This window comes from Erigeron canadensis, chromosome 5 (assembly GCF_010389155.1).
Source record: "Erigeron canadensis isolate Cc75 chromosome 5, C_canadensis_v1, whole genome shotgun sequence".
Taxonomy (NCBI): domain Eukaryota; kingdom Viridiplantae; phylum Streptophyta; class Magnoliopsida; order Asterales; family Asteraceae; genus Erigeron; species Erigeron canadensis.
The window spans coordinates 31,877,056-31,901,250 of NC_057765.1; the positions used below are offsets into that span (position 1 = coordinate 31,877,056).

Sequence of the window (24,195 nt, forward strand, 5' to 3'; positions counted from 1 at the left end):
ACGATTTTTGAGATATAAAGTATTACTTTTTATGATGTAATAAGCTGTTAAAGGGTTGTCATTACCCTTAGGGTTGTCATTATTATTTTCCATTAATTAATAAACGTATAATTTAAGTTAGTTATATATTTTTTAAAATACTTTGATTGGTTAAAAATTATAAAATAATATTTATTTTGAAATACTCGTAATGTTTACATTTATTTATTTTGCGATGGGTTGAAGTAGTAAAATAACATGTCACTAAACGTCTAAAACTGGCCTATAGCTAGCTTGCATTTATCTCATTGTTCCATTTGTTAGAAGAAGAAGTCAAGTCCATACCACCTTCCTCTACCGGCCTTTAATTATATAGAAAACAGTCAAAAAAAGATTATAAATTTCAAAAAATCAAATCTATATAAACAAAACCCAAATCTTGGAATATTTGTTACAACAATCCAACGTTAAATAAAAATTTTCAAATTTAAAAAAAAAAAGAAAAAAAGAGTAACTTTTTTCTTTGTTATATTTTTATTTTTGTGATAGTTCCATCGTCTCCATCAACTTGTTTTCCCTGCAAAAAGAAGCAATGAAATGAAATTTAATAAGGTTTTTACAATAATATTGGTAGCTTTTATATCAATTCATGGACCCACCTAAGTAGCTCTTTCACAACCCATAAGCTTTACTTACAAGTAACATGATCACCTAACTATACTCTTTATCCATCAATGCATTTTTGATCACTATCTCTTAGTTTTACAATCAACATTTCTTTAGTTTAAGAAGATTAAAGAAGAGGTTTATATAAAGTATGGTTGGGACGGCGAATGGAGCTGCTAGGATACCAAGACAAGTTTTTTCGGTTGTGAATGGTGGTAGTCAAGATTCGGGCATGGGGGTTGGACGGGCTAGTAGCGTTGGGTCGGATTGTGGAGGCATCGAGTTTACAAAAGAAGATGTTGAAGCATTGTTGAAGGAGAAGATTAAGCCTAATAATAAGTTTAGTCTCAAGGTTAGTTTGATGGTCTTTTTATCTTAGTTTTGAATTATGTTCAAGTTCAGAAAAATTCTACACAGGACTAAAATGGCAGGCCGGCTAAACAAGTCAAAAATTTGGTGATAATACCTGGAAATATCAATAACTAAAACATTTCCTAAAGAGAAAATCAATGACTTAATGCATTTTCAATATCGAATATTCACAGTTGATTTTGCCAAGTGTCAATACAACATTTTTAGGCTTGTTTTTAGGCCTATTCTGGTACTCAATCATTATATTGTAGTTCTATGTATCACTACTCTAAAGCTTTTGTTATTTAACTTTTGTGGAATTTTTTAGGAGAAATGTGATGTGATGAAGGACTATATAAAAAGGCTTAGAATGTGTATTAAATGGTTCCAAGAACTTGAAGGGGATCTTTTGTTACAACAAGAAAAGAATTGGAAGATAGTGGAATCAGCAGAAAAGAAATGCAATGATATGGGTATATAACTTAACAACTATAATTTCAAGAATAAAGTTCATTAAGCATTTTAGTTACTAAGTTTATAGAGTAATATAGAATTTTGTACACTTGAACTTATATTTTCTATAATTTGGTTCAAGAAATGCTAATGAATGAAAAGGAGGAAGAACTGAATTTGATTATAATGGAGTTACGCAAGAATTATGCCGGTTTACAAGAGAAATGTGTGAAAGAAGAATCAGATAAGTTGGTATGGATTGAATTCTGTTTATTTAAAGAAATTGGTTAACTGTTAATATATTAAGTTCTTAACAGTCAAGATTAATCTCAGGCTGCAATGGAAACTTTAACGAAGGAGAAGGATGCTCGATTGTCTGCAGAGAGATCACAGGCATCCATCTTGGAAGAACTCGAAAGAGCTCAAAGAGAGAGTTCAAGTGCTAATCAAAAGGTTATATATATGATCTTAATGAAAACTGTTATTTACTCATCAAAATTGTTACTATAGTACATCTACTGAAAAAAAATTTCTGTTTGTTTGATTCTTAGATAATATCACTCAATGATATGTACAAAAGATTGCAAGAATACAACACAAGCCTACAACAATACAATAGTAAGCTCCAGTCAGAGCTTAATCAAACCAATGAAATCCTCAAGAATGTGGAGAAAGAAAAGGTTGCGGTTTTGGAGAACCTCAGCAACTTAAAGGGCCACTGCACTTCTTTGCAAGATCAGTTGACTGCTACCAAAGTCGGTATTTTTTTTATTTATGTATTATGAATCGTTTAATTATGCCTTAATAAATTGTCTTATATGTATGGGTCTACATTTAGGAAAGTAGCAATGAGACAATGAAGTTAAAAGAAGCATTGGCGAGTGAAGTTGGATGCTTACGGCTGGACCTACAACAAGTGAGAGATGACCGTGATCGCCAACTGTCACTAGTAGAAGAGTTGTCAGCCGAAGTGTTGAAATATAAGGAGTGGACTGGAAAGTCAGCAGCTGAATTGGGTAACCTCACAACAAAGTCAAACGAACTAGAGGTTCTTATTTGGTGACTCTTTTTTTTTGCCATAGTTTATAACTGTGTTATGCTTACCACTAAAAGTGGCAATGTGGGTGGGTCGGGAAGTTTGGTGTTATAAGTCAGAATGGGTTCAAGTCAACATGGGTCCTTTTTTTTCCAGTCATAAGTGGTTGTAGGCTGACCCAAAACATCATTTTTTGTTCAAGTTAAAAGAGCTTTTGTGCACTAACAATACACTATGGACTACTTTCGACTTGGTTGACCGATTCCATTTAATCTAGTATTTTCCTACATTTGACACTTTGACCTGCTAGCGATAAACATAACCCGGATCCAATTGTTCATAAGTAAATGGGTTGAAATATCCATCTTTACTTACAATTAATAACTTTACAGGCAATGTGTTCTGCCCAAAGTGATCAAATAAAGAAATTGCAAGACAAACTTGCTGCCGCTGAGAATAAACTAGAGGTATTAATAGTTTGGGTTATTTTGAGTGCTTTCTAGTGAAATATTGGCAGTTTCTTGATTCATATATTCGTTGCAGATGTCTGATGTATCAGCATTCGAGATAAGAACAGGATATGAAGAACAAAAGAGAGCTAATTCTGAGTTACAACTTCGTTTAGCCGAGGCAGAAATGAAGCTTGTTGAAGGAGAATCTTTGCGCAAAAAGTTGCATAACACAATATTGGTCAGTTTGAATTGAAAATATTGATCCAGAATTGTACTAATCATCATTATAACGAGCTTCTGCAATGTGACAGGAATTGAAAGGGAATATAAGAGTTTTTTGTAGGGTACGACCTTTATTGTTTGAAGATGCTGCCGACACTGAAACAAAGACTGTTTCTTTTCCAACAACAACAGAAAATCTTGGCCGCGGCATTGAGTTACTGCAACAAGGTACCATAGAAGACTTGATCTTTAGAGTAGATTTGGCTTTCTTAACAATGTGTTTTATGCTTATTACTACGTTTTTTATTTTGAAATAGGGCAAAAGCATTCTTTCACATTTGATAAGGTTTTTGTGCCCGAATCGTCACAACAAGAGGTGTTTGTTGAAGTCTCACAACTTGTTCAGAGTGCTTTGGATGGTTATAAGGTGATAAAATTTGTTCACTATCTTTAAAATAGAGGTGGCAAGATGCTTGGTTTGGGTAACAGCTAAAAATATGTCTGGGTTGACCTGCAAACAACTTTTATATATGTTGTTTGATATTTAATACATAAATAGTGCTGGTAACATAATAATATTTTGATGATTTTAGATTTAAACTAGATAGTTGGTACACTTTATGAATCTTACGCTACATTTTAAGTTGTTTGACCCACTCTTTCAGGTTTGTATCTTTGCTTATGGTCAGACGGGTTCTGGAAAAACACATACAATGATGGGTACACCTGGAAACTATGACGAGAAAGGATTGATTCCACGTTCATTAGAACAAATATTTGAGTCTAGGCAAACGCTTCAAAATCAAGGGTGGAAGTATGAAATGCAGGTTTGAATGTTTAATCTCCTCCTTCCTTATTTAATGATTTTAATCCAAAGGCAGTTTTCATAAATAAAGCTTTTCCAGGTTTCAATGTTGGAAATATACAATGAGACGATACGTGATCTATTGTCTGCAGCCCGGCCCTGTTCAACGGAGGCGGGTACTAAACAGTATGCGATCAAACATGATGCAAATGGCAACACACATGTTTCGGACCTGACTATAGTTGACGTGCGTAGCAGTAGAGAAGTATCATTTCTGTTAAACCGTGCTGCACAAAGCAGGTATTGACATACCCAGTCCTTATAGTTAGAAAAACGGGCCATTAAATGTAACTTCAGTACAGATCAAAATGGGCATGATTGGGATGGGTGAACGTATCTACTTGTTTTTCTCATTCTTTTTATCTTGCAAAAACGTAGTGTAGACTACAAAACCTATTTAACAGAATATAAAGATAACTCTTTTTAGATAAGTTGATCTAGAATATTGCAAGCATTTGAATACGTTAGGCACCTTTTGTCACTTTTGACCAATTTGATCTCGTTTAATTTGACTTAGCCTTTTACATTCGACCCGGTATCAAGATGATACAACTTGAGCTGATATTTCCACCCCTACCTCATGGTCATTGATTTGTTAAGTGCGCCTTTTTATTGTTTTTCATTATTAGGTCTGTGGGTAAGACTCAAATGAACGAACAATCGTCAAGAAGTCATTTTGTGTTCACTATGAGGATAATTGGTGTTAATGAGGTAAGGAAAACTTCAGTTAATTATTTTTATTTTAGCATCCGATTCATAGTTTTGGTTAGTGATGTAATCTTAATCTATTTTGTAGAGCACGGAACAACAAGTGCAAGGTGTTCTTAACCTTATTGATCTTGCTGGTAGTGAACGTCTTTCTAAGAGTGGGTCAACTGGGGATCGTCTTAAAGAAACTCAAGCCATTAACAAAAGTTTGTCATCATTAAGTGATGTTATATTTGCTTTAGCGAAAAAGGAAGAACATGTACCTTTCAGGAACTCCAAACTTACTTATCTTCTACAGGTACACTCTCAATAACTTATAATCTAAAAAGTTTAAAATGAGCTTGTTGAGTAATGCTCAAATTACCCAAAATGTTTGTCCATCTTTCTTAAACTTTATAGATAATTACACTTTTGGTGACTTTGACGGTTTGACCCGATATTTACCCATTTATAAATGTACGGGTCAAAAGTTCCACCTGATTTTGTTATTTTCATTTTGATCTATGTTTAAAGTTCTTATGGTTTTCTGGTTTATAATATGACCAGCCTTGCTTGGGTGGGGATTCCAAGACTTTGATGGTTGTAAATGTTTCACCGGCTCCTAGCTCCATCAACGAGTCACTTTGTTCTCTTCGGTTTGCTGCAAGAGTCAACGCTTGTGAGATTGGAACGCCTAGGAGACAAACATCCGTCAGGCACTTGGATGCTCGATTAAGCTACGGCTAATGCATTTACCCAAAATGAACTGTTCAAAGAGTACTTTCGTTCGTAATTATCAACCGGAAATCAATAGAGTTTCGAGTTCTAACAGTTTGGCATTGATGTGTATACTGGAAAGAATGATCAAAGAAATTACTAGTTAGCCAAATGACGCGGAGTGATGAAATATGAATGAGCATCTTTGGGAGATCACATATTCACTTTGGAGAATAGATTTGGATTTGTGTTTTTGTAGTTTTGTTACAATGCAATAACTGTTTCATATAATGTTTGAATGTTTTTTGCTGTTTATGCAATAACTGTTTTGTTACTAGTACTATTACAAAGACAAAGATCAATATTTGTATTTATGAAGCCAGTAAATGGGTTTGGATAGGACCGGTTTGTTTATAGAACAATTCACAACCTTATGTAAACCATACTTTGTCTTCAACAATAAAAATTTTCAACCTATGGTAGGCAAACTACTATTCTGTTTTTTTTTTTTTAACTGCGAATTTTATTAATATTCTAAGAATCCAACAAGGTGTCGAATATATTGGGAAAACAAACTCACATCAAGTAAATCGGGCTAATACATCATAATGCCAAACTAGACTAGATTTCCTGCTCCGACAATTAATCAAAAATAAAAAACGACATATTAACAATGAAAAAAAACACATCGCTACTAGACATAGACACCACCTTGAGTTTAAGACCTCGGTTGGGTGAGCCTGTTTTCATAAAGACCACCACCACGTCCAAAATACCTTTATACTTGTTCGAGATCACCATCTCCAAAATCTTTTTATAGATTCGAGCGGGCCAAAATGAGGCAAATTTTATACTAGTATTCCAACTAGACCTTCTAAGATTATCCATGGTATCGTTAAGCTCAATACTAGTATTCTCATAATCTAAATTCTGACTATCACCCTCAGAAGAAATGTTATGCATTATATAAAACTTGTCATATTGACTTTCAAGTTTTAACAAGGATAGACATATAGACATACAGTCCCTTTTTTGTGTGGCTATTATTCTACCACAAATGTATTTATCTACTCTTCAATTCAAATCTGCTGGACTGTTTCTTTTTTCATCTTTCTTATTTTCAAAAAAATGACATATTTGCTCCCAAATTCTCATTTCACATTTTCCATTCCTTCATCATCAAATTCCCATATCAGAAAACCTAAAAAGTTTCTTACTTTATTATCAATTCATTGTAATCTCTCAACCCCGCCAAAATCCAAAGAAGAAGCTATACTTCAAGCAAAAACCTGCCTTTCATCCACCTTAGAAAAGCCTCTAAACAACCCCAAACTTGCTGGCAAGCTCAAGAAGCTTAAACAGCCAAGGTTTCGTGTCGAAATCCCTGTCGTAGATGACTCGCCCAGTTCGTTATCTGAACTTGCACTCCAACTGTTTGATGAAATGCCGCTTAAGATGAAAAAAGCTAAAGCTAAGATATTGATACTATGGCCTAATTTGACATTAACTGAATCTGCGAATAAATTGGGAATTGGGTCAGTTGAACATTTTGATATTAGTTCTGTAACGAATACGAGTGTTTTGAACAATGCTGATGTGGTTGTGTTTTTGACACCAGAGGCTTCACAAGTGGAGGTAATGCAGATGGTTTGTAACAGTTTGTATCCGAAACCGATGGTTTTATTTAATCCTAGGTGGAGTTATGATGATGAGGAGAGTAGTCTTGGTGAATTTACGGACTTTTTGGGATCGTTTGATGTCATTTATTCGTTTATGGGTTTAGAAGTCAGAGGATTGTTGAGTAAGAGAAATGGTGTGGTGTTTAAGTGTGTTAGAGATGGCGTTTTGAGTGGAGAGCAATGGAGTGTCTTGGTTGAAGAAGGAGGTGAACTGAAAGTGGTTACAAGATTTAAGACGAGACCTTCGATTATTGAAGTTGAGAATGTTTTGTACAATTTGATGGCTATTAATTCTCCCATTACCAAATCAGCTAAGTTCTTAAAAGACTTGGTTTCTAATGTAACCGGGAAAAAGTAAGTTTGAACATACATGAAAGCCTTGTTTTAAATTTTGATCTTTGTTCGTTATTTAAGTTTATGTCTTGAACGAGAAGTGGAATTAGATTTGATTGCATGATTGGAAATGTATCAAGTTATAGCCCCAAATGTATAGTATGTATCCAACTTTAAATGGGTTTATTGCTTTTCTAAAACTTTCATATGTAACTGACTAATTAGAATGTCATCTAGATGTAGGATACAGTATTAGTAGTTAACAGTGAAATGGAACTTCGATAGATAAACTAGGATACTATATAAACTTAAATTCTCATCTCTAAGGAGAGCTTGAATGGATCCATTTCCACTTAGCAAGAATGTGGTGTCACATATTTTACTAATTGCATAGTATTATGAAAAAAATATCATATATGAATTATTTGATTGCTTTTCGTAAAGGGAAAAAAAATATCATTGTATGAGAAAATTGTTACTTTACATTCACATTTCTTTAGTTTCTTTATCTGCTTTGATGGTGATACGCCAAAAAACAAGGGACTTTACATAAGGATGATTCTCATTTCCATCTTGCATCATAAATCGTAGATGAAAAGTGATGAACAAAAACCCTTCTCCTTGCTTTCTTGGTATTCCGGTTTTTCATATACATAAAGTATTACCACAAAGTCTTAAATGTGCCCCGTTGCTAAGATGCTCTAATGTGGCAGGACTTGATGAATTTATCTGAGAAGTTGATGTATTTCGCCCATAGGGCCCGTAGCTCTGGAAATGCTATATCTAACCATGGTTTTGCGCGGCCATTAAAATGGATGACAGCAGCACTTTGAGCATCAGCTATGCTTGTATTCTCTTGATATCCAAGGCCTAACATATGCCAAAAAGGGTCAATAATATGAACATACCCATGAAATGCTATCAAACCGGGAGGTAATGTTCCTAATTGCCACAAACTGAGATCTGATTTCAAGTTCTGCGCATTAAAACAAGTAATTAGAGTTGCTTGATATTTTATTTTTGCATCTTTTTGCTCATATTAGTTACCTCTTCAAGCCAGTAATGGTAGTTCTGGCTTATGTTGGTATTTCTCCAAGCTTCAAGATCAAATATGTTCATACCATAGGCCCAAGCACATTCATCTGCATTGAAATTTTTTGATATTAATGGATGAGAAAAATTCAAGTAGCTCTTGAATCTTTTCGACATCACAAATTTATCCCCTCCTTTGCATGTTTCAACCGCTCCATTTACTTTTCCGTTCATATCAATATCCCATAGAGGTGAAAGATCAGTTTGAACCACAAGATCATCGTCTAGGAAGACTACCTTGTTAAGACTTGGAAACATCTGTAGAAGCAAATCATATATACAGCCAAGTAAGCGATTAAACCTTAAAGTTAGCACATTGATTTTGTGCGATTTATATACTTGGTCATCATTATATCACATGGCCTATGCAAAGGGAAATATTGACACAGGGGATATGCAGAAGGGCTAATTCTGTAACAAGGTAACCAACTTGGTCCAGTTTATATTTAACGTAACCAGCTATTTAAGAAAAGAAAACTCCATTCTCGTTTTGCAAGATTTGATATACGGACCACCAGCTTATAGCCTTATATTTCCTTTTCTGGTAACGTGACCCTAACCCATCAAAATGATGACATGACAATTGAAAACTGTCATGTTTCATGAGTAAGTTGAGTACCCTAACGAGAAATCAGACCAAAGTTGGTTACCCTTTTATGTAATTAAGCCCTTTGCAGAATATTGCTAAATCCGAAAACTTTACCTCTGGAAGATAGATTCGAACATGGTTCATGAGCGAGTTGTACTTAGGACTCATAGCTTGCAACTTTGCAGCAATAACATAAGGTTTCTCAGTGTTATTAGCCACAATGGCTGATGACCCACCTCTAAACTGAGCACGAGCCCTCTGATCTTTCTCCATTGCCTCCAAAACGGGAACCTTTCCCTTTGCGAACCAATCAAAATGGTGCAACGCCTTAACCTCAATGACAGCTGGTGTTAATGGATGCAAGGAAAACCATGCCTGCATCGGTGAGTAGGTCTTTCTATCAGTGATTATATGAACAACCACCATATCGGGACGCAGTGAGTTGTAAACAAGTGACGTTGCAACAACAGAGGCTGCAAGAATGTTGTCTGATGCTAGAACAAAGTGGAAGTAGGAATTATCAACGAGTGTTGGCACAAGCTCAGGTGATGGGAGCTGGAGGCGGGCGGCAGCATTGCTGGCATGCTCATTGGCTAGCAGAAGAGCAAGACAGTGAAGCTGTTTCGGTATGCTGCTGGATGCCACATGGCGGTAAAGGTATTCTTGGATTTTGGCGTTTCTAGTTCTTTGTTCAAGAAGGGTGACCTGGAAAGCAGAAATGAGTAATGGTCAGTAGATGTGGCAGGATTGACGGGTTGGGTAACGGGTCAAAAGTGGTTCTGAGGTGAAATGGGCCGGGCTGGTTGGGTTGACCCGCAAACAGCCTCTTTTTTTCACTTAAAGATAACTAAGGCGTTAGCTATGATTACAAACAATATTATTACAATTAAAATATGAATTTTTAAATGAAAAACTTAGGAGGTATGCGTTAGAAACAAACTTTGGACGACCTTTGATACGTGAGGCTAGCTTCAGTATTTGTTTTAGTTTCACTTTTTAGCTTAGTTTCACAAACGGGTATTCAAGATGCAGTCCAACTCTTATTTAGTTATGCATGCAGTCCATGCACATAGGCCACTAAGGCACTCATACCATCTTTCTTTTATCCATATTAAATTGGCAGGCCATGTTTCCATGTATCCCAGAGTTTAGCATGTAGTTACTTTTCATTTCCTTTAGATACTGTAATTGTATTTGAAGTAATGGAAGAGAAAATGTCTTTTTAAGAGTTTTAGGTTTCTTGTCTCTTTTTTCTTATTCCTTGGGAAAGTGATCATCTCAAATCGATCTTCCGTCAACCTTCAACCTGTTTGCCCTTTTAACACATTTGACTGGTTTCTGTTTAACTAGTTTTCTTCTATCTGACCCATTTGAGACTAAAGACAATCCAAATTAAAAAAATAACTCAAGTAAACAGCTCAAAGTTGCTAAGCTATATAGACCATTATGTTAAGGGTTTAATAGGAAAGTACCATGGATTTGAGATTGATAGCAAAGGTCTTTGCATCCATTCTATTACTGCCTTTCAAACTAGAAAGAAAATCTTCCAATGTTTGAGGGATATCAGCTTCAGATCCTCCTGGGATGTCATATTTACTCGAGGGGTCCTCCAAGACTTGGTATATTACTTCTGGGACCTTACAGAAACCCAAATAACATTCTGTTAGGTGGTTAGTTGCGTTATTAACAATCCAAAAGAATAACATGTAGCTAACATCGCAACAAGTAAATGTGTAAAATACAACAACGATATCAAAATATTGTTACGGACAGGGTACAGGAGAAATAAGCTAGTAAGCTACCCCAAAAAAGTTAAACAATTTAAGAAAAAAAGTTTAGGAAATTACAGTTTCTTGAAGGTTTTTACCCAACATGCTTGGTCCTATTTTCTTCAGACAACCTGCCATCATAGCACACACAAAATTAAAAATAAAAAACTAGTGCCGTCATAAAATTAGAATTACTAAAATTTTTAGTTTATAAGAATTGCACATTTTATATGTTTATACTTGAAATGACCATGATGCTAAATTTACCTTCACATGTAAACAATTGCTGATATTCCACATTTTTTAATTTGCGAAATTTATGAAAAGTATTAAAAACCAATTATATTGTTTGGCATGGAACTGGTGACATTTGACCAATCTTTTACTATCTCATTAGTTGGTCTATCAATTTAAAAACCGGCCGGTGGACTACTGTTGTAGTTTACATTCTAATTCTAATACTATATGACGTAAAAAGAATTATCTCAATAAATATAAATTAGTATAGTATAATTATTATATTAAATCCAAAATTTGGGTGTTTGTAATGTTTTTTAATACTATGCAGTAATAATAATTAAGAAACTCTGTTGTAAAATAAGATGTTTTTTGGTTACATTACCCAATCCACTACGTACAACTCATAAAAGTTTTTACTTTGAAGATCCAAATACTTAATTAATTTACATAATCATTAATTAATAGTTCATTGAAGTGTAAGTTTCAAACTTGATATTTCTGGCAAGTTTTAGCCATTTTCAACCAGAAAAAAACCCATATTTTTATGACGCGTAAAACATAAGTTAGTTCTTGGCAAGACAGTATCCACAAGTTAAAAGATCGACATATATGTTCAGGAAAAGAAACGTTACATACCAATGGTGGAGCATCTAGATTGACCGTCAATGGTGTCCACAGCCGTTAACACAAATATAAACCGAAGAAGAAAAGTAAAGAACAAAAGTGAATAAAACACCATCCTGTAAGACACCCTTCTTGATCCAACCTTTACTTTCATAAACTCCCTCACTCCCTTTGCCGGTAACACTGTTACATGTCGTAAACTTGGGGATATATGAAGCTGCATTCTCATCACCAGTAATCGATTGTGTATATATCGAGCTAGAATTTGTTTATGTGTATATGACTATAAAAGGTTGATTAGGGAACAGAAAGATATAAATTGGTAATGTACTAGGTGCGAAGGTATCCATCTGTTGAGGTTTTGCCATCTCTTACCTAAACTTGCTTGAGGTTTAGGTTATTATTATAGTTACAATATATGGATTCATGCTATTTTTTGTATCTTAACTTGTTTCACTACTTATCACTTTCAAGATGCTAACCCCTTAACCTCATCAAGGGTATTCAAATGTATACATGTTAATCAATCAATATCTATATATTATTATATACACATTAATATTCATTATACTTCAATAACATTCAAGACTTGAAATGAACTTTCAGATTTGTAAGTAGTATTACCAAAATATGTAAACCGATTTTGGTTTATAAACACATACATGCAGGGGCGCAACTTTTAAGGGGCCAAGGGGGGGGGGGACCTCAAATTTTTTTGCGATGTAGGGGTATATCGTTTTCGTGTAGAAAAATTTCGATATACTCAGTTTCAACCCCCCATTTACCCGAAAAATAGCGTTTGGGAAAAAAAAAAATTAGATTCCGACCCCCCACTGAAAATTTTCAAACTTCGCCACTGCATACACGATCATTCAAAGTACATCATTTTGTAAACGCAATGTTAGGTGGTATTGTGATGAACCATCGTTCAAAAGGGCTTCGTGGAGAATGAGCATTAACCTGTCACATTTATCCTCATAAAATGGTTATCAACTTAGAAACGGGTAAACAAATGAGAATTTTCCGAGTCATGTCACATGAGAGATACGAGTCCTTTTAAATCAGGTTTATGTAGTCTAATTAGTTAACCATTTATATGGGTAGTAAGAATCTTTGTAACTGATTAGGTTTTTGATTGATTGTTGATCTCTTTGTATTGTTTTTTAGATAACATACAACTATGAGTTATAAACATGTTTCGGATGTCAATAATATTTTGGAAGAAAAAAAAAAGTAAGATGAACGGGCGTTTTTTTGGTATTGATGAGTCTAGCTTTGCTAATAAGTGAAGTCAAGTCAATTATATTACTAACATAATTCTCACATGGAATGTCACCTTTTATTATTATCATTTCATTCTTTGACACCAGACTACGACCCTGCACCATCATCTCTTTTTTAGATCACTTGTTTATACCATTTTTATCCTTCTTGACTATAAAACCGGCTTCCTAGTTCTATACTTCCAATTCGTAGCTAAAATACTAAATTGAATTACTCGAAGATGAAAGAAAACAAAGTATAACGATGTACTTACTATGGTAGTCAAGACTAGAGGTCAGAAAATTCTACCTAGACGTCTTCATGCATTTCATATATACAAATGTCAGTGGCAGAGCTTGACTGGGAGATTAGTGGGTAACAAATGATACATGAAATCAGGGGGTTTCAATCAACATTTTTTTAAAGTAATCAAGGAGCTTAAAATTAATAAAGATCAGATTTTTGGTGATGATAATAATTCTATGCAACACATTTTAACGAGTAGAAAAAATCTTAATATTAATTTTAATGACTACAAATCTCTTATATTAATAAAAAAAGATTGTGATGATGTCATATTCTTTTAAAAGAATTTTTCATAACATGTTAATATATTATCATAATGTTTTCATGACATCATCTAAAAAATAGATAAAACAAAACAATTTCAAACTTATTTCAAGATATAATGATTTTAACATAATTTTAGTATATGGAAAATTTTTATTTTACTTAATTATTTAGGAGGAACAGAAACTAAAAATCAAAACCCGTATATATAATTAAATTTTTCATAGTATTTTTTTTGAAATTATATAACTATTTTTTTTTCTTTCGATGTCATTGTAACTTAAGTAAAATGTTAAGTGTTATCAAAAGGGTTGATATTGTAATAGAAAATAAATTTGTAGATTAAAGTTTATTATTGTAATACTATCTCGGAGTTAGAAGTTGAGAATTGAATAATCAATTTATCATTAGATTTTTAATATAACAAATGTGATTTATATATTATGATTTTTAAATAAACTGTAATTTTAATACCAAATTCTATTCAGTTACATGCATAATATACGAGTTAATTAGCAAGTAGTGAAATAATATAGTAGATACTCCAAAAATATTTCTAAGAAAGTGGTGTGGAAACCTCCAACTCCTTGTTGGTATTTATGGGCTGGACTAACTGGTTTCAGGTTACTCTTCGGGTATCAAGAGCAAGTTCATAAGACCAAATTTAAAGTTGGGTCTGAGTTTAATTTGATTTTCATCAAACAAGCCCATAAAACAGTAACACTATTGCCCTACACAACTTTTTTGGATTCGATAACATATGGTTTCGTAATATAGATTAAAATGATAGTGAAAAACCAACTTTTGAAAGTATGCTTAGTATTTATGAAGGGGAAAAAAAGAAGGTGGTATTGTTTAAAAATGAAAAGCCTTTTACATTTTTGATTTTTTTAATTTTTACAACCTCACTGTGTGAGACAAGTACAATGCATGAAATTACTAACTTTAAAATTACAATGTAACAACTGAGAAAAGTCATACAAAATTAAGGATTCATATATAACATAGAACATTTTCTAAGTAAAACACTCAATAGAACTAATCAGTCATTCAAACAACTGTAATTGTAAATTATTACTATACATTGTCCGCGTGTTGAAACGGATCAAAAGACTAGCAAGAAGCTAACAAAATATGTTGTAATTCTGTATTATTAATTAATTTTGTAAAATTCACTAATGAGCCCGACTGGTCCAATGCTGAAAAATGAAAATGATTCGTTTCTATATATTGACATACGCAATATTTTATAAAGTACATATTATAAATTAAGAATGGGGTAAAATCTTGGTGTTGCCGGCCAAAGTGTTGTTGTCATGTCATTGCCCTTGGATTTGCACCTGAAAACGATGGTCAGTAGAGAGTAAATTATGCATATCTAATTATAGGAATGTACTAGATATTCTTACTCCAAATAAAATGTATATTTTTGATCTTCAATGTGGAAGCATTGTTTTGTAAACAAGAAAAATCAGGTAGGACGAATTCCTTTCGTATCATTGTTCGTAGGTTTGAATTTATGAAAATCATAATTTGAGTTTCTATACGCTGTTAACGAAAGACATGACAAAAAAAATAAAAATTCATTCTTGACATTATTGACAAAAGATGAGTCAAAACATGTTCCCTATTGATATATTGTTTTCACAATTATTGATAAAAGTTGAAGATCAAAACAAACTTATATGGCCCCTTAATTAGACAGTGAAATAAATTACAAAGAAATACATATATATCAACCAAAGCCATCATAATCTTGATTATAAAACGTTGAGTTACCCTTTTGGAGCTGCCTTAATGAATGCCATGTGTTTGTTTCATGCCATTTGGCATGTTTACATTATGTGGGATTATTGGTGTAAATTAGTGTAATCATTTATGCACTTAATTAATAGATGGTCAAGTTAATTAGTACTCGTATTAAACATCACCATTGATTAGTTCGACTATTCTTATAAATTCTTGCGCATGAATGAAAAATTACTAGCAAAATTGCACTTATCGTGGTTAAATAACTTACAAATTTAGAGCCTTGCGGCATGCATGTGTGTTGGGCCATCAACTAAAAAGTTATGAACCCAAGTCACATCATATTGTAGACAAATGTGTGAGTTACTGAGTTACTATGTGTGGACGTGTGGTGTTGATAGTTATCTTTCAAAAAGATCATGTGAAATATATACAACTTTTTTTTTATCCTAATATCACTAATGGTACAAAAAACAAGTAATGAGTATGTTATAAGATTTTGGTTAAGATAAAACAAGTATTTAAATAAAATAAATAAAATAATAATATTTTTTTAACTGAAAATTGTTATGCATCATGAAAATTGTATGCGTCGTGTATCAATTTAATCATATCCAAGCTCAAAATTTTATCTATCTTGTTTTATTTTAATACATATTTTACTATAAACAACCCCTACTTTATAAATAAATTGGACTGCATATATATGGTCGACAATGTAAACCTAAAGAAGACCATGTCAAATTAAGACTGTTCAAAATTTGTTAACTATATGATTCGAATTATGACATAGCATACGTCCGAATTAAGATATAGAACATCAAGTGCATAAGCATGTTCGAAACATAGAGACAAGTGCTTAAGTTAGTACATACTCGTGTTAACACAGATGATTAAAGAATAGAGAGACTTTGCAATCGAAAATGATGGCCGGAATGACAGAAACAAATAACCAATTCCACCATTAAGACAATGCCGGCTTTAAGTTTTTATTTAATAAAAAAAAATTGATCTTATAAAAGATACCATTATGCATAACAAACTGATATATATTTGGTTCCATAATATCGATCATAACACTTAAAAAAGGTTTAGTTTTAGACTAATACTTTAGATCAAATAGTTTCTTTTGGTGGAAGGCGGAATTTGAATAGGACTAGGTAGATGGAGGAGACTAGAAAAGGTAAAAGAGATGGAATATTTCGGTATGCAGAAGGGTATGACAAGTTTTTGATGTTTTTCGGGATGTTGGGAAGCATTGGAGATGGTTTGCAGATTCCGTTAATGATGTATGTTCTTAGTGAGGTCATTAACGATTATGGAAATCCTGATATCACCATTACTAATTCTATTGTTGATAAGGTAATTCTTCATCCCATTACTTCATTCTTTATGTTTTAATAGAGGTTTTCGTGTCTGTTTTCACTTGGAAACTCATATAATTGTTACATTTATTTGATTGTTTCTTCTGTTTCAGTATTCTCTAAGGTTGCTCTATGTTGCAATTTTAGTTGGATTATCTGCTTTTGTTGGTAAGTTGGTTCACTTCTATTTCTGTTACAATTCTTGATTTCTTTAACGGCTTTCACACGTCCTAGGATTCTTTACTATATATAGGTGATAATGTCGAGTATTTACTTATAAATGTGTTGATTCGGGTAATCTTTTATATGCAACAGTTAAATGGATAAAAGATAAGCTTATAAAGGAGATGGGTTGATATGAATCTAATAGTGGAATAATATACATTTTGTACAAATATATGACACACTAATTATTCACAGAATATTCAACTTTCCAGGACAAATATGTTTCGGGTCACCCCAACCAAAACTGATACATTTTGAACCAAGCTAAAGATTTTCATTTTAACTGATTATACAACCCTTTTGACACACCTAGTTCACCACTTCTTATGTTATTTCTCATTTTTCATCTGATTGTTTGTGTTCATAGAAGGACTTTGTTGGGCTAGAACAGCAGAGCGACAGACTTCTCGAATGAGATTAGAGTACCTGAAATCTGTCCTTAAACAAGATGTCGGGTTCTTTGACACCCAAGAAGCGGGCTCCTCCACAACGTACCAAGTTGTTTCAACTATCTCTGCTGACTCCAATACAATTCAAATAACCATTGGCGAAAAGGTCTCATTTCACTAATTAATTACCCCTTACTAATATGGGTGGCCAGTTTGATCCATTCAAGTTTTAATGGGTTGATTTTGAGTTTGTATTATCTTAAATTTGTCAAATAATCCTCTTTAGCTAAATTGGGAACTGGTCAAACGGCTTGAAAGTCATCCTCAAGTCTATTAAAAATGCAGATAACCCATTCAATGGTCTTAGCTGAAGATTTAGATATCAATAATGATGATACTGTTTTTAAGATCCTAATTTCACGCGTTAATTAATTGAATGAAAATGACATAAAACTTTGAGGTATATACATGCTGAAGATGACCCATTTTGACCTGAAATGTTTTAACCCATTCCCCAACCTGTCCATGTTGCCACCTTCAATATGAATAATGAACAAACAAGCCTTTTGAATCGTAAAACTTGAACTTTTTCATTGATCTGACTGGAACTTGATTGTTTTCTTCATATAGATACCGAATTGCCTTGCCTACATGTCATCTTTCTTCTTCTGCCACATATTCGCATTCTCTCTCTCATGGCGACTTACATTGGCGGCTATTCCATTCTCTGTCGTGTTCTTAGTTCCAGCTCTTGGATTTGGTAAACACATGATGGATGTAGCAATGGCAATGGTTGCATCATATGGTGCCGCTGGTAGTATTGCTGAACAAGCCATATCTTCCATAAGAACTGTATATTCATATGTTGGAGAGAGTCAAACTCTGGATAAATTCAGTAAGGCCCTTCAAACAACCATGGAGTTAGGAATAAAGCAAGGTTTGGCAAGAGGACTAATGCTCGGAAGCATGGGAACGATCTATGTTAGCTGGGCGTTTCAGGCTTGGGTTGGGTCACTTCTTGTCTCTAACCATGGCGAAAAGGGTGGTGATGTTTTTGTGGCTGGATTCAATGTGCTAATGGGAGGATTGTAAGTTTTCTTTTTTTCTTTTCATTGCTATCTGGTATAAAATCGAAATCACAAAAAAAAAAAAAAAACATAAATAAGGCCTTCAAACTGGTCAATCTACTCCATATCAGTAATTCAGTACACTTTGTTTTTTAAGTTGATTTAGTGTAGAGATTAAACATCTTTTTGAATCTTGCAGAAATATTTTGACAACACTTCCAAATCTTACCGCCATAACTGAATCACAAGGGGCTGCAACTCGAATCAATGAAATGATCAACAGAAAGCCCTGTATAGATACAGAAGATAAGAAGGGAAAGGCATTGTCATACGTAAGAGGTGAAATTGAGTTCAAAGGAATTTATTTTAGTTACCCATCAAGGCCAGATACTACAATTCTACAAGGTTTAAATCTTCGAGTACCAGCTGGAAAAACCGTGGGTCTAGTTGGAGGAAGTGGTTCAGGCAAATCAACTATTATTTCGTTAATCCAGCGTTTTTATGATCCTATAGAAGGTGAAATTTTCTTGGATGGGCACAAGATAAAGAAACTTCATCTCAAATGGTTGAGATCCCAAATGGGGTTGGTTAATCAAGAACCGATTCTCTTTGCAACGTCTATTCAAGAGAACATATTGTTTGGAAAAGAAGCGGCATCCATGGATGATGTTGTAGCGGCAGCCAAGGCTGCAAATGCTCATGACTTTATAGTTAAGTTGCCAGATGGGTATGAAACTAATGTAAGTTGATATTTTTCAAGAACTATTTGTCATTGTGTTTACCTTTTAATCTGATAACCGAGTTTTATTGATATAATTAATCTTTTAATTCTTGTATTTGCAGGTTGGGCAATTTGGATTTCAGCTTTCAGGCGGTCAAAAACAGCGAATTGCAATTGCTCGTGCTCTAATAAGAGATCCCAAAATTTTACTACTTGATGAAGCTACAAGTGCATTGGACACACTATCTGAAAGAATTGTGCAAGAGGCTATAGATAATGCTTCTGTCGGGAGGACTACTATAGTAATTGCACATCGTCTTTCAACAATTAGGATGGCTAATTTGATTTACGTGCTCCAGTCAGGGAAAGTAGTTGAATCAGGTTCACATGATGAGCTAATGAAGATAAATGGTGGACGTGGCGGTGGGGACTACTTCAAAATGGTGCAATTACAGCAATCCGCACCACAAAATGAGGTCATCCAGAGATCAAGCAATACCCCTGGTCGTCGTAGAGGCATGGTTGCACCAAGTCCAGTAAGTGCAAGATCAAGTGCACCGGGCACCCCATCACTTAACCCATTCAGCCCTGCATTGTCTATCAGTGCTCCTTATTCGGTTCAATTTGATGCCTCGTATGACAGTGAAGATGAGGATGATCTTAGGCAACTGTCTCACCCTGCCCCTTCCCAGTTTAGATTATTGAAAATGAATGCACCCGAATGGGGAAAAGGCTTATCTGGATGCATAGGAGCTATAGGTTCAGGTGCAGTCCAGCCCATCAATGCCTACTGCGTAGGTGGTTTGATTAATGTTTACTTTCGGACGGACAAATCTTCCATTGTAAGTCACGCCAGAGTCTACTCATTCGTGTTCTTAGGACTTGGAGTTTTCAACTTCTTCACAAGTGTTATCCAACACTATTACTTTGCAGTGATGGGTGAAAAACTAACCACAAGAATAAGAGAAAAGCTACTTGAAAAGTTATTGACGTTCGAGATTGGATGGTATGATCAAGATGAGAACACGAGTGCAGCTATATGTGCACGTTTGTCAACTGAAGCAAACATGGTTCGTTCGCTTGTTGGGGACCGCTTATCCTTACTAACTCAAGCGTTTTTCGGGGCCTTGTTTGCTTACACTCTAGGGTTGGTACTCTCATGGAGGCTGGCACTAGTGTTGATGGCTGCACAACCTCTACTCATTGGTAGCTTCTATGCTAGAAGTGTTCTAATGAAAAGTTTATCCGAAAAATCTCAAAAAGCCCAGAAAGAAGGAAGTCAATTAGCAAGTGAAGCTGTGATCAATCATAGAACAATAACGGCATTTTCTTCTCAAAAACGAATAGTTAGTCTCTTTAAAGAAACCCTAGAAGGCCCACGAAAGGAAAGTATCAGACAATCGTATTTCTCAGGTATCGGGCTGTGTAGCTCACAGTTTCTGGCTGCAGCTTCAACGGCCTTAGCGTATTGGTACGGTGGTAGGCTATTGACAAAAGAGCTGATTGATCCAGAGAAGCTTTTCCAAGCATTTTTGGTGTTACTATTCACAGCATACACAATAGCTGATGCAGGAAGCATGACCAAAGATATCTCAAGAGGAAGCAACGCGGTAGGGTCAGTCTTTGCCATTCTTGACAAGAAGACAGAAATTGACCCTGATACTTCGTGGGGTCATGATTCCATCAAAGGCAACATTCGTGGTCGTGTAGAGCTAAAAGATGTGTTCTTTGCTTATCCGTCAAGACCAGATCAAATGGTCTTCAAAGGATTAAACCTTAAGATAAGACAAGGAACTTCAATGGCAATTGTTGGTCCAAGTGGTTCGGGTAAATCTACCATCATAGGGTTGATCGAAAGGTTTTATGACCCATTGAAAGGCGCTGTTTTTATTGATGAACGAGATGTAAAGGAATATAACCTACGAGCTTTGAGGTCACATATCGCATTAGTTAGTCAAGAACCAACACTTTTTGCAGGCAGCATTTATGAAAACATTGCTTATGGAAAACCCAATGCTAAAGAATCCGAGATCAGGAAGGCTGCAATGCTTGCTAATGCTCATGAGTTCATTAGGTATTACACTTCATAACATTTATTTGAAATGTATACAAAAAAAGATTTTTTTCAAAAAAAAACTGACATACAAACTGGGCTTTGTCACAAGTAAATTCTCATCTAGTAATGCAGTAAAACATGATAATGTGATCATTTTTTTACAGTGGAATGAAAGATGGATATGAGACATACTGTGGAGAAAGAGGTGTGCAGCTATCTGGTGGTCAGAAACAGAGAATAGCGATAGCTCGTGCAATGCTGAAGAACCCGAGTATCTTACTATTGGATGAGGCAACCAGTGCTCTTGATACAGTTTCAGAAAGCCTGGTTCAAGAAGCATTGGAGAAGATGATGAATGGAAGGACATGTATCGTGGTGGCTCACCGTCTTTCCACCATACAAAAGTCTGACTCTATTGCAGTGATTCAAGATGGTAAGGTGGCAGAGCAAGGGTCACATTCTGACCTGCTGTCAGTACGTGGGGGAGCATACTCTAATCTTGTCAAAATGCAAGGTGGAAACTTGTCTTACCGGTGATTAAATACGGTGGTTTAGTGTGTATTGGTACATCACTGCACCGTGGTTTTGTAGATTAATGTAAGATGTTACATATATGTCTTTTTCTATTATGTAAAATATGTAATTGTATTGAAATTACAGTATAGTTTGAGTTGAAATTATAGGTCTTTTGGCACTTTCCGATGAAGCCTAAAACAGTAAAACCCCTCCTAATGGACTCATCAATTGGGGTCTTTGGTTGCCCATCGGTTTCCCCTCAAAATCGACTCCATTGGCACCATGACGTCAGTTGGTGCATCGGTTTTCCTCTTCAGGGACAAGCCTGTGATGAGTTGGTAGGTCCTTGACATATGAAATTACATCCTTCCTACTTCCCATTTATGTCTTAATAAGACTTTTTGAGTCTTTACCTATCAACTTTGACCGTAAATATTTTTATTTAGGTTATATAACAATTGATTTTAAATATATTAATGGATTGAGTTTTAAATGTATATTTCATTCATATAACTTTCTTTAAGTATTACGTAACACAAAAATAAATATATATAGTCAAAGTTGAAAAAAAAAACTAAACAAGTCAAACTAACACATTGAAGCACAAGATTGTGTTTGATTACAACGAGTGATCACTTGACATATGAAGCCAAAAAGCTTCTTATTAATAAGCAGCCCATTGTTATTATGACATACATACATACATTCGCTCATCCATACATATATATAATCTTAAACTTAAACTTAAACCCTTGGGCTTGCAATCGCGCAATCTTGGACTTGCAAATCGCAGTCTTTCATGAGACTGTAAGCCTTGCTCAACATCTGTCGCATCTGTATGACATCACCTTGTACTCTTGCTTCATCATACGCTATCTGGATCGCATTGCACTGGCACTCTGCCTCCACGCGGTTTAGCTGGTTACAACATTGTTGTCTTAGTCCTTGTTGTGTCTGCTTTGATGGTCTTCGGTTCTCAACGACCATATCGAGTGATGAAATGATTCCTTGAGTGAGGTGCATTTGGCAATAGTTAACCTCTTGGATCGGAATCTGACGTTGGCAATATTGTGGTTGATCCCAAAATGGGTTGTCATCATTTGTAGTAGTGGTGGTCGTGATGGTGGTTCTATGAGAAGAAACCTCGGTAAATAGTATTACTACGAAGGCGGCTAAGGCGAGTGCAATGAGTGCCGGTTTTGCCATTATTGTGGATCGGGTGTTTTTGCTTGGTTGTAACGATGGTTGTCATTTGTTTGTTTTTATAGTGATCGAAATTGGTGAATATACGTGTCGAGGAGAGTTAGTTAGCTATTGCAAAGTGGTGATAAACGTATATAATCTTGGACACGTTTGAACGATGCGGGATCATGTTTTACAAGTGGAGTTGGCCTTTTTGTTTATTCTTGCAATCTTGCATATACCTTGGTTTAAAATAGTCATTGTATTTCTTAGACATTTCCTTCGAAAAATATTTTAACACTAGAGCTTAAAATCAAAAGGTTAATAAATAACAATTTTAATCACTTTACTTTCATACAATAATCAATTTAACTATTTAATTTTTCTTAATATCATAATACTATTAAAGTTCAAAACAATAATAATCATTTTAACCCTATACTAAATTTTAATTGACTACTACGAGTATTATTTAAATTTTATTGGAAACAATGATATCTCAAAGTTTAACTGAGTTATTTTTTTTTACCTTTAAACATTCCACTAAAGTAAATTAAGACTGACAATATTCTAACCATAATAATCCATAAACCCACTTAATATGTTTCATTGCGAATTATTAATATATGGTTCCACGAGTTAATTTGAAGTCAAACATGCGAAATTAAAGTCATACCTTCATCACCACCAGTCCACCACAACACAAAGCGCAACATTTCCAAATGCATATAACTTCTAGCATCGAAGTTTTGGAAGTGTCGTTGATTCCAAGTTTACGGAGTCCAAATTTACAGTTATTTAAAAAAACATACCCAACTTCCTCTAACCTATTCAATCCACGGTGAATTATCAAACACGTCATCATAATATTACATGTTATCACCATAATAACTAATTAACATGATGATAATACAAATGACATTAATTACTATAAACTATATATATAAATATACAAAGGTTAGAATATAAAGCATTGAATTCGGATGCATAACACGACTAATTAAAGGCTACACTTTAATTCAAAGCGCAACGAGCTGAGTAATAATTGAGCAATGGTGATTGATTAAATTCCTTGAAAAAGGGTTCTAATCAAATATTTTACCGACACTTAATTTGATCAGTACGTCAGAAAAACCATTAGTCAACAACACATAGTATATAATGGGAAATATTAGGTAAAGAATGCAGTATCTATATTAGGTAAAGTAGAGGATTATGTAAATATTGAGAAAAGTTATATAAAATTTTAGAAGTATATTTATCAAATTTAAAGGTTTAATTTATAATTTTTTTAAAAATGACAGTACCTAAGCTTAAATAATTTTTTAAAATCTATCAT

General features: G+C 34.3%; 5 protein-coding genes across 5 annotated transcripts; 3 read left to right on the forward strand and 2 right to left on the reverse strand.

The window, feature by feature from the left end:
• The first annotated feature begins 729 nt into the window (after positions 1-729).
• LOC122600187 (kinesin-like protein KIN-14N) lies at positions 730-5,784 on the forward strand. Its single transcript, XM_043772860.1, has 15 exons — positions 730-997; positions 1,325-1,469; positions 1,592-1,701; positions 1,783-1,902; positions 2,001-2,204; positions 2,288-2,497; positions 2,878-2,952; positions 3,029-3,175; positions 3,249-3,387; positions 3,477-3,586; positions 3,825-3,986; positions 4,065-4,264; positions 4,654-4,735; positions 4,821-5,030; positions 5,279-5,784. Exons 1-15 carry the CDS (start codon positions 797-799, stop codon positions 5,456-5,458), a joined length of 2,295 nt encoding a protein of 764 aa, XP_043628795.1. The 5' UTR covers positions 730-796; the 3' UTR covers positions 5,459-5,784.
• A 745-nt stretch (positions 5,785-6,529) lies between these two features.
• LOC122599909 lies at positions 6,530-8,465 on the forward strand. Its single transcript, XM_043772518.1, has 2 exons — positions 6,530-7,461; positions 8,154-8,465. The coding sequence occupies exons 1-2, from the start codon at positions 6,557-6,559 to the stop codon at positions 8,158-8,160; spliced, it is 912 nt and encodes a 303-aa protein (XP_043628453.1). The 5' UTR covers positions 6,530-6,556; the 3' UTR covers positions 8,161-8,465.
• Positions 8,045-12,007, reverse strand: LOC122599908 (probable galacturonosyltransferase 12). Its single transcript, XM_043772516.1, has 6 exons — positions 11,767-12,007; positions 10,969-11,021; positions 10,594-10,758; positions 9,236-9,826; positions 8,488-8,790; positions 8,045-8,416 (listed from the first exon to the last, which is right to left on the reverse strand). The coding sequence occupies exons 1-6, from the start codon at positions 11,981-11,983 to the stop codon at positions 8,132-8,134; spliced, it is 1,614 nt and encodes a 537-aa protein (XP_043628451.1). The 5' UTR covers positions 11,984-12,007; the 3' UTR covers positions 8,045-8,131.
• A 4,429-nt stretch (positions 12,008-16,436) lies between these two features.
• LOC122600857 (putative multidrug resistance protein) lies at positions 16,437-21,838 on the forward strand. Its single transcript, XM_043773631.1, has 7 exons — positions 16,437-16,698; positions 16,814-16,868; positions 17,293-17,480; positions 17,945-18,402; positions 18,581-19,121; positions 19,225-21,176; positions 21,323-21,838. Exons 1-7 carry the CDS (start codon positions 16,501-16,503, stop codon positions 21,693-21,695), a joined length of 3,765 nt encoding a protein of 1,254 aa, XP_043629566.1. The 5' UTR covers positions 16,437-16,500; the 3' UTR covers positions 21,696-21,838.
• Positions 21,839-22,281: 443 nt separating this feature from the next.
• On the reverse strand, positions 22,282-22,893 carry LOC122602412 (2S seed storage protein-like). The gene has a single exon (XM_043775097.1). The coding sequence runs from the start codon at positions 22,878-22,880 to the stop codon at positions 22,419-22,421; it is 462 nt and encodes a 153-aa protein (XP_043631032.1). The 5' UTR covers positions 22,881-22,893; the 3' UTR covers positions 22,282-22,418.
• Positions 22,894-24,195: the final 1,302 nt, after the last annotated feature.

Excerpts from the sequence above, each read along its gene's own strand:
- LOC122600187 (XM_043772860.1), top strand. The coding sequence starts at position 797 with ATGGTTGGGACGGCGAATGGAGCTGCTAGGATACCAAGACAAGTTTTT. Across the intron at positions 3,987-4,064 it reads GGTGGAAGTATGAAATGCAG|GTTTCAATGTTGGAAATATA; the intron begins GTTTGAATGTTT and ends AAGCTTTTCCAG. Across the intron at positions 5,031-5,278 it reads AACTTACTTATCTTCTACAG|CCTTGCTTGGGTGGGGATTC; the intron begins GTACACTCTCAA and ends TAATATGACCAG.
- LOC122599909 (XM_043772518.1), top strand. The coding sequence starts at position 6,557 with ATGACATATTTGCTCCCAAATTCTCATTTCACATTTTCCATTCCTTCA.
- LOC122599908 (XM_043772516.1), bottom strand. The coding sequence starts at position 11,983 with ATGAGAATGCAGCTTCATATATCCCCAAGTTTACGACATGTAACAGTG. Across the intron at positions 10,759-10,968 it reads GTAAAAACCTTCAAGAAACT|GTCCCAGAAGTAATATACCA; the intron begins GTAATTTCCTAA and ends GGTTTCTGTAAG. Across the intron at positions 8,791-9,235 it reads TTCGAATCTATCTTCCAGAG|ATGTTTCCAAGTCTTAACAA; the intron begins GTAAAGTTTTCG and ends TTGCTTCTACAG.
- LOC122600857 (XM_043773631.1), top strand. The coding sequence starts at position 16,501 with ATGGAGGAGACTAGAAAAGGTAAAAGAGATGGAATATTTCGGTATGCA. Across the intron at positions 16,699-16,813 it reads CTAATTCTATTGTTGATAAG|TATTCTCTAAGGTTGCTCTA; the intron begins GTAATTCTTCAT and ends CTTCTGTTTCAG. Across the intron at positions 18,403-18,580 it reads AATGTGCTAATGGGAGGATT|AAATATTTTGACAACACTTC; the intron begins GTAAGTTTTCTT and ends TGAATCTTGCAG.
- LOC122602412 (XM_043775097.1), bottom strand. The coding sequence starts at position 22,880 with ATGGCAAAACCGGCACTCATTGCACTCGCCTTAGCCGCCTTCGTAGTA.